This window comes from Sarcophilus harrisii, chromosome 4, assembly GCF_902635505.1.
Source record: "Sarcophilus harrisii chromosome 4, mSarHar1.11, whole genome shotgun sequence".
In the NCBI taxonomy this organism is placed as follows: domain Eukaryota; kingdom Metazoa; phylum Chordata; class Mammalia; order Dasyuromorphia; family Dasyuridae; genus Sarcophilus; species Sarcophilus harrisii.
In genome coordinates, this window is record NC_045429.1 from 358,270,187 (window position 1) to 358,279,031 (window position 8,845).

Below are 8,845 nucleotides of genomic sequence, written 5' to 3' on the forward strand. Positions count from 1 at the left end.
ACCAGCTGGGGAGCTGCCATGCTCTCAGTTCCTAGTTGCTGGGTTTCCCTCCTCCTCAGCACAGGGACCCAAGCTGGGTTCTCCTTCCCCCAGCTCAGACCAATCCAGCTCTGAAGCTGCAGGGTTTGGGTACACTTACCAAAGCCAAGGGAGCAGGAGCAGCGGAAATGTGCCTAAGCCGAAAGCGCAGACCCCTACAGTCGCCACTTACTCTGAACTGTTTCAGTCTGACCCTGGATCTTTTCCTCCTGGACTTCCTCTGCCTTTGGAGAAATGGATGGGGATTTTCCAGGGGGGATGCCTCCATTTGTCTACCTGTGCACAGCTCTGGCGATGTATAGTCTGTTCTCTTTACCCATATCCAGAGTACCCCTAAAGCCTTAAAATAACCAAATCTACTAAAATGCAAATTTAGTCCACTCAATTTAAAATGATTGAGAAATTACTTTTGTGCTAGCCCCCAAAATGAAATCAGGAGGCTGATGTGTTTCTGAACATAAGGTTGGCGATACTATGCTCAACTCTCCCTAGAAAGCTCCTAAACAATTTAACTTCTTTCTTCCCAGATAAACCATAAGGTTTTTCCTGGCATTGTCCACGATCCTAGGAAATTCAAAATTAAAGATGTATGTTAGACCTGGGAAGTAAGGGAAAGAACAGCAGCTAAAGAGAGGGATGGAACCCAATGCTGACAGAGAATAAGTAAGAAAGGGGACTCTTGTTCTCTTCTCCTTCGGTTTTCTCAATTTTCCAAAAAACAAGAGGAAAGGATTATTAGTGGAATTAGGGCTGCGAGTGCAATCTGTCTTTAAGACCATAGGCAGGCACACCCAGAATCCAAAAGAGGTTCTGAATTAGATAGCTGGGGTTTGTCCATCTAAGTTCCTTAGGAGGTGAACGAGGTTTCAGACTTCCCCATCCTACTTATCTCCCAAATCTGAAGACATCTCTAGGCAGAGGATTAAAGTGCCAAGACAGCTTAGGTACTGTCACCATTCCATCGTCTAAGGATTCTGCAAAGGTAGGCGGGAAACAAGGTAGTCAGGCCCCCTAAGCTTGGAGGCTTACCCTCCCAGTAGATCATTGGTAGCATCCTGGAACACACCACCCGGCTCCCAACTGTGACGTCGGAGCGGGTCACAAAAAGCACGATGGGCTTTTGATCTTCTTCGGAGGGACACTGGCTGGAAGCTCTCTTCTTCCTCTTCTTCCTGAGACTGCCCACTGGGTTCCACAGCTGACAGGCATCTCCGAGGGATTCCTTGGGACCCTTGGGACCCTGGATCTCCTCCTGCCAGGAAGGCCTCGGGGACTTCGTCATTCATGGAAGTGACAGAGGAGCCGGCCTGGGTGGAAGACAAAGAGAGGCTGACGGGAAGCGGGCGTGGGTCATCTCCTTCAAGGGCCTCTTGTGCTGGGGATAAGGGGGATAACTCTCATCCTTCCAGGCTACTTTCCTAAATGTCTTTCATGTTTCATCTTTTCTTAACCAGGGTTTCAGCTGCACCAGCCCTTTTTTGGATTCTGCTCTCCACAGCTAGACTTCTCTCACCCCATCAACTGCACCCTCTCTCAAATGAATGAATGAAAAAACACTAAGTACTTAATACATGCCGGGCATTAGATAGAAACACAGACAAGTATCACAATACCTGTCGTCCTTATTGTTTGTCCTTTGTCATGGACATGATATCAGGGAGGGGATGCCATGATGTGCAAGTGAATTGGATTTAAATGAGGGAGGGCTGGGCAAGGTCACCTGCTTCACTTCCCCTCCAGAGTCCAGGACAACTGGAGATGCCCTAGAAACAATGGGTTCTTTTCCAGGTCTCAGTTTGACTGAGGTAGTGTCCATTCAGAAATTAAAGCTAAGTAAAAATTGAGGCAAAGAATGGACTCTTCTACATAATTAAAAAAAAAAAAAAAAAAAGGTTTAATCTGTCAATACCTGTCCTTAAGGAGTTTATACTAAAAGAGGAAGACAACATATATAGGTGAATGGTAGCCAGGAAAGCACTTTTGGGATAGCAAAAGGATTGGTGATTGGAGCCATGGAGCAAATGATTAACATGTCCTTTTCAGGAATGGTAAGGTTGATATGAATACTATTTCTAGAGCTATTGTTCAAAAGGGGTAGTGTATATTCCAGGTGATATGGCCTGGAAATGGGTGGAGGCAGGTATTTGGCACTAGTGCTCATACTAGAGTATATCAAAGATCCATGACCTCTCCAAGGGCTCTTAACATTAAGGATTATAAAGTCCCAATCCATGAAGCAATGCCAACTAATTCACCAAACCAATGGCACATACCTAGTCCACAATTTTAGGTCCTTTGTTATGAAGATACAGGTATCTGGGCCCCCAAGGACTACTTCTCTAAGGACTACAGCTCACTATCCAGGGAGATTTCAAGAATGGTCACAAGGAGCTGAGAGGCAGGATGTTGGGGTCATTCCCTCTGCCAGACTCACCAAGGACAAGGGTATGAAGGTGGAAGCTTCTCCCAAGCTCATTAGTTACCCCAGGCATCTCCTGAATATAAAAAATAATTCTATCATCTATTTTCCTTCCCTTCCAATTCAATCTGCCCAGTATATCTGGCTCAGTATATGTAGGAGAGACAGAAAAAAAAGATTCTTGGCTAGTCACCAACTTTGTGACCGTTTACCATCTAAGGTAGACAGGGAATCAGCCCTTAGTTGAGTAGGTTAAGTCTTAGTTCTTGGCCTGTGGTATCCAGGGATGGAAAGGGATGGGTGCAGTCATTGCACCCATCCATGTCCTTCCTAAGCCAAGGAGGAGGCTAATTGTAGCCAGCCACTAAAAGGACCTTTCTTCCTTTTCTACACCTGAGCCTAATGCCATTTGTACAATCAATCATGTTGGCAACCAGGATAGGTAGGTCCGAAGGAAAAGGAAAGATGGTGAATAGTTCTGGGGTCAGGGCAGGAATCTCTGCCAACTAAGTACTTTTCAGGGAAAAGGTTAGACACAAAATCACATGGAACTGTGGTTGAGGGAAAAGGGACAGGAGCTAAAGAGGATTGGAGAGGGGCAAATGAGGAAGAACTGGAGTCTTATGTCTAGATAAAAATGCAAATGAGTAGTGAGTCTCCACTCGGATCTCTAGGTAGCTAAATAGTGAAGCAGATGTGCTGGGTGAAGAGTCAAGAAGTTTGGAGTTCAAATCTGCCTCAGACATTATTAGCTATATGACTCTGGGCAAGTCACTTGACCCTGTTTGCCTCAGTTTCCTCTTCTGTAAAATAATCTAGAGAAGGAAATGTCAAACTACCTCAGTATCTCTGCCAAGAAAACCTCAAATGGGGTCATGAAGAGTTGGATGTGACTGAACAATTGCTATCTCTGTTACCTGCTTTTCCTTCCCTCTACCTCATAATTCTACATCTAGAATTAAAATAGGAAGGGCTATGGCAAGCAGAAGGAAATGAAGCCAAATCTTTTCCTGTTTTCTCTCTCTCTCTGGAGACAAACCACCTGGTCCCCCCACCCTACAGCCTCTGATCCTGATATCATAGAGTTCCCCCCTCTCTTCCTCCCAAAGCCCAGACTCTTTCTTGATCCCAATACCATGCAGGTCCATCCAGGGGAACACCTTCCAAAACCCCTACAAGTAGTAAAATTCCCTCTGCCCTCATTCTAGATTCCATGAAGATGGAATCCCTAAAATTTCTTCATCCCTCATGACAGAGACATTATTTAGATTTAGAACTGCAATGAATGTAAGAGATATTGATCAATAGCATCATTTTACAGATGAAGAAACTGAAGCCCAGTTAGGGATTTCTCAAGCACCTGTGATGCAAAAATCTTTTCATTGCACTCCCAGAAAATCCTTTCTTTTGTACTAATACTGTAACATAGGTGTGTCACTCTACTTTTCAAGGGATTGAGGGCTGGCTACCTCCTCCACCACACCAGACCTTGGTAATTCTTCCTCAGTATTCCTTTCCCAAAGCCTGGCCTCCAGCTGTATTTCCTTTTCTGTTCTTTGATCTTCCCTCCTTCCAAAGGCTCTCCCCTCAAACACTCCCCCTTCTTTCTCCCACAGGCTCCTGAGTTTAGGAAATGGAACAAGGGAGTAGTAGCCAGAGCTGGGTCTCACACAATGGCTTTATTTAGTTTCAGAATGAGATCATATCATGTCACATTGCTGTTTCCGCTGAGCATAGATAGGAGGTTCTGAAATAGATCTGGGTTGTCAAACACTTTTGGGGGTGGGGTAGGGTGGGGAAGAACATCAGGAAGAGAGTAGGTCATTTCATTCATCCTCCTCTAGACAGGAAGATTCTCCAGCCCTGAAGGGTCAACATGGATTTTCATTTTCAAGCATACCCTTTCAATGTGATCCTTACCATCTCTAACTTCAAGGAAGTCTTTTGGATGTCTAACCTATATCCCCACTGCTTCAGTAACAACCCGAACTAGTCACTCAGTCAACAATCTTTGAGCAATGAACAAAGTACATGATGGTGACTGATTCAACAGTTGAAAAGAATGCAGATTGGAGAGAGGCATTAGCTAAATTGAACTCAGGTTGAAAGGAGGGGGAAGTCTGGGAAGGTAGAATGTTATCTCTAAATTGACCTCGGCACTCAAAGAGGTCACTACCTGAGATACAAGCTTTGGGAGGGAAGGGGCAGCGGGGAGGAAAGGGAAAGTTCGGGGAGGAGTGGGGGAGGTGTAACTCCATGTTGCAATTAGAGAAAGGGAATCCAGAGGGCCAGGAACAAGGATGAGATGGGGGGCTGAGCATCAGTTATTACCTGAATTACATGATAATGAACCACAGTCTCTACCTCTGTGGAGGAAAGAACAGAAGACAAAGTCTAAAATTAATGCAAGGCAAATGGATGGCTACCCAGCAGAAAGTACTTTCTGACTAAAGTAGAAGAGATTCAGAACATGGAAGGAAGAAGAAAATAATAGGTTATGTTTATGATTCTTTCCTAGGGTTTTACAATATATTATTCTGTGAGGTAGGTGCTATTATTATCCCCATTTTAGAGATGAAGACACTTAAGATCCAAAGAAGTGACTTAACTAGGGTTACATGGCTGGTAGTACCTGAGACTAGATTCGGACCAGGAATTCCCTGATAGCACTTCCAGCACTCTGACCACTACACTATGCTGCCTTGGGCACTCTGAAGACCCAATGTCTATTCTCAGAACACATGGCCAGTCTGTGAGAGTGACTTGGAGAAGCTGTCACTGGGTCTAGCGGCATATTCCGCTGGCCTTGAGTATAGGGAGAGATTTGGGCAGTTGAAGAGATAAACCTGAGAGAGAGTATATAGAACCAAACATGACCAACTTCCAACCTGAAGTTGTATAGCTGGAATGAAGAAACATAACAAAGACAATCCCCTAAAGAAACCAAGCATTGTCCCTAAAAGAAATTAGAGTTCCTCACATCCCAAATTAAATTTTTTTTCCCCCAGCTTATTCCATCGTTTTCCCTAAAAAGCTGGGTGGGGAAATGAGTAGGAGAGCTGTGTTCCAGAAATGTTTGCTTCCAGCAAATGCTGAGGAGTGTTCACGTGTGAGATATGGAGGTACCACAAAGGGTAGGAAAGGGGATAAATTCAACAGAGTAGAAAGATGACTGTATCAAGCTAATAACCAAGCATTGTCCCACTGATGACACTTGGTCTTTCCCCAGGTCTAGGAAGCTCCTAGGGGCTGAGTTTTAGGTTCTTAAAATCTCTTCAAAAGAATTTTAAAAAAGACATCCCCTCCCCCTCCCAGCCTCACTCTGGGCCCTTCCAGAAAGAGGCTTCTCTACAGGCTTTATAGTACTGGGGAGCCAGGGCCAGGGGAGTCCTTTGATGGTTCAAAATTTAACTCCTCCTCCTCTTTTTGAGTAAACCATTAATCCATGTCCTAACATGAGGACTAAAGTATGCATAAACTTAGATTTTCTCTTAGATACTTAGTGAGAAAGTCCTTTTGCACCTAGAGCACCTGCTTTTTCTCCTAGCCTAGGGCTGTTCCCACTATTCCAGGGCTCCAGTATTTTCTTGTCACTGGAAGTTTTGCATCCTGCAATTATTAGAACAGTGAGCTTTATGCGTTTGGGTCACAACCCCATCTCTGAGGACCTGAAAAGAACTGACAAACCTTAGTTTTCTACCCTCAGGATCCTGGCCGTAACCTCTCACTCAAAACACTGACGACAAATACAAACCCAATTCTGAGATAGGAAGAGGGAAACAGATGCGACTAGGATCCCTAAATCCAAAAACCCAGCCACTTCCTGATCCACAAAGCTAATGAGACAAACGTGGCACTGCTTCCGGGAAGCAGCAAGGTTGGGGACGTAGCAGTACACCTGCCATCTGGCCATACCAGTTTTAAGGCTTGTTTCCTGCCAGTGACCCACTCATACACTCTAGGGCCAGACTAAAGACTCAGTCACCAGCTCTCCAGCAGTGATCCCCAGAAACTCAATACCATTAGGAAGGGACAGCATTCCTAGCCCCCTAAGCCTAACCATAAATTCTTAGAAACCTTTTTTAAAGGCATCTCAGCGTCTTCCTCTCCCCCTTAAGCAAAGTAAAAGGGTATTGGCTTTAGGATCGGGAAAACCTGTTGTGTTTAAATCCCATCTCTGACAATTGCTAACTGAAGTAAATTACTTAATCTAAGACAGTTTCTTCATTTATAAAATGAGGAATAGTAGTTATAATATCTACCTCACCAGGACGTTGTAAGGCTCAAATGAGACAATGTAAACTATCAATCTCTGTGGGTGTCAGGTTTTCTTATGATCACTAGCCATCTCTATTCTCACTTCTCCAGAGCTACCTTTACCTGAGAGGGCAGTTTCCCTACAAGGAGCTAAAAGACAAGCATGGAAAGGTTCACAGAATAGCACAGGAAGTGGGGGAGGGGAAGAGGGAGGAAGTGCCTGGTCCTCTTTCTAAGGCTGGTTTCTTGGCATCGATTCCAAGTACAGTGATAAATAGGTAGGGCAACCGGAGGTTCTGTAGGACAGACACAGGAGAAAAGAGACTTTGGCCAGGCATATTCACCCCAGAAGACAATTTTCACAATTCCCTCTAAAAAAAACTCTGGAGAATATCTAGAAGTGGGGCTGTGGGGCCCAAGTCATAAGGGCCTAACAGCATGAGAACTGGAAGATCTGGGGCCCTATTGCCTTTCCCATTTATTCCCAGGGAGGAGACACAGTATTTGCTTGGAGAGATGGCTGATTGAAGGACTCCAGGCAAGAAAAAAATATCACAAACATATTCCCCCACACAAATATTGAAGATGGGTGAAAGCCAATGAGGAGGCAAAGAATTTAGTGATTTACTTGGGTACTAGAGGCTTCCTGAAGGACTCTACTTTTCTGGTCACCCCTATTTTTGGACCAGGAGCCTGGTTGGAAGAAGGGGAGGAGCGAACTCACCGTTGTTGGGGAACCTATTCCAGCCCCCCGCTGACGAACTTCTTCAGGAGAGAATTCTTTCTCCTGCTGGCCTAAGCAGGATTCTGTCCGATTCGGCACCTCAACCGGGCATCTTTCTCTCGAACACATTTAGAGGATTTCTCATGGTCCAAAGAATTGCCCAGAACAGGGACAGAGGTGACAGACTTGCTTGAATCCAGACCAAGTGTCTACTCAACTCCTACTCTTACTCTCCCAGCTTACAAACACCAGACAGTACCGTGCTTGACTGCTTTAACCCCTTGGATTCCAGCACTACACCGAGAACTCCTAAATCCCCTTCCCTGGGCACTCCCTGGGCAAAGGGCAGCCCAAGAAGCCTCCCCGGGGTAGACTACACATAAAGCCAAGCAATTTACTAGGGGCAGTGAGTGGATAAGAGACTGCCCATGGAACTCACCCTCCTGAGGGAAGAGGTGGAGCTTGTAAAGGGGGAGCTGAAGATGGGTGGGATTAGGAGTGGATCTCAGGGAAGGGAGCCACATTTATATCTCACTGCTCAACTACAGGCAAGGCTCCAATATGGTAGAGGTGCATACTTTTTGCCCCACCTCATTTGATTTAGAAGTCCTATCCCTTTAAGAGAGAAATTGCAGCTGGTGGAGGGTTAAGGCTATAGAAAAATACAGGGAGGAGCAGTAGTTGGGGTTGCTGCATCTGGGCAGGGCCCTAGTTCTAGCCAACAGGAATTAGGATCGACAGAGTGCATGGTCACATAACTTGTTGTGGATACCGTTGGGAGGATGTTTGACCAGCTCCCCTCCCTGATAACAGCCTCTCCAAGGGGCTGACTCACTCCCCCATCCCCACCCCAGGCACATTTTGGACAAGTTCTTCTGGGCAAAGAGAACAGTGGATGCCTGGCATGGAGTATTCTGATTTCTCTCCCTGAGCCAGAAGCAAGATCTGGGTTTAGTGGTGGGTAGTGCTGGTTGATTCCCAGACTACAGTCACAGAGGAAAGCTCCTGCCTCATCTTACTGATCTGGATCTATGAGAGGGAAAGGGCAGGAGGTGAACAGAACAGCAGTACTCGGGGTGGAGACCTCAAACACTATCTAGAGAAGCTAAATACCTTGTCCAAAAACACAGGAATAGTTAAGACTAACCTCCAGCTCCCCGGGTATTTTTTCACATATTATTTTATATTATACCATTTTGGTTGATATCTATCACCATGTGAAGATCACCGTCCCAACAACTTGTAAAGTTCCGTCAATACTTCCTTTTTACCTCCAATTAGGCATAGTTCCAAAGCCCAGTAAACAAAGAGGGTGGAGGTCCTTGGACCTCTCTCCTCCTGATACCAGAATTGGTGTGAGGGTGAGGAGATGCTGACTGAAAGCATAGATGACGTACAAGTGAGGA

The 8,845-nt window shown here is 45.4% G+C and overlaps 1 protein-coding gene and 1 long non-coding RNA gene across 3 annotated transcripts in view; one reads left to right on the forward strand and one right to left on the reverse strand.

Annotated features, from left to right (window-relative positions):
- ARHGEF2 (Rho/Rac guanine nucleotide exchange factor 2) overlaps nt 1-7,858 on the reverse strand; it is a 41,399-nt gene extending 33,541 nt beyond the window's left edge. The window contains exons 1-2 of one of the 2 annotated variants that reach the window (XM_031966744.1): nt 7,440-7,858; nt 1,069-1,346 (exon numbers count right to left, since the gene is read on the reverse strand). In XM_031966744.1, the coding sequence (XP_031822604.1) occupies nt 1,069-1,346; nt 7,440-7,568 (407 nt within the window). In that variant the 5' untranslated portion in view covers nt 7,569-7,858. Of the gene's footprint in view, nt 1-139; nt 1,019-1,068; nt 1,347-7,439 lie in introns of those variants that run through there. The other variant, XM_031966745.1, reaches the window with a different exon arrangement.
- Nucleotides 1,268-1,649, forward strand: LOC116423348. Its single transcript, XR_004233917.1, has 2 exons — nt 1,268-1,384; nt 1,494-1,649. It is a non-coding gene; the product is annotated as an uncharacterized LOC116423348 (long non-coding RNA).
- Nucleotides 7,859-8,845: the final 987 nt, after the last annotated feature.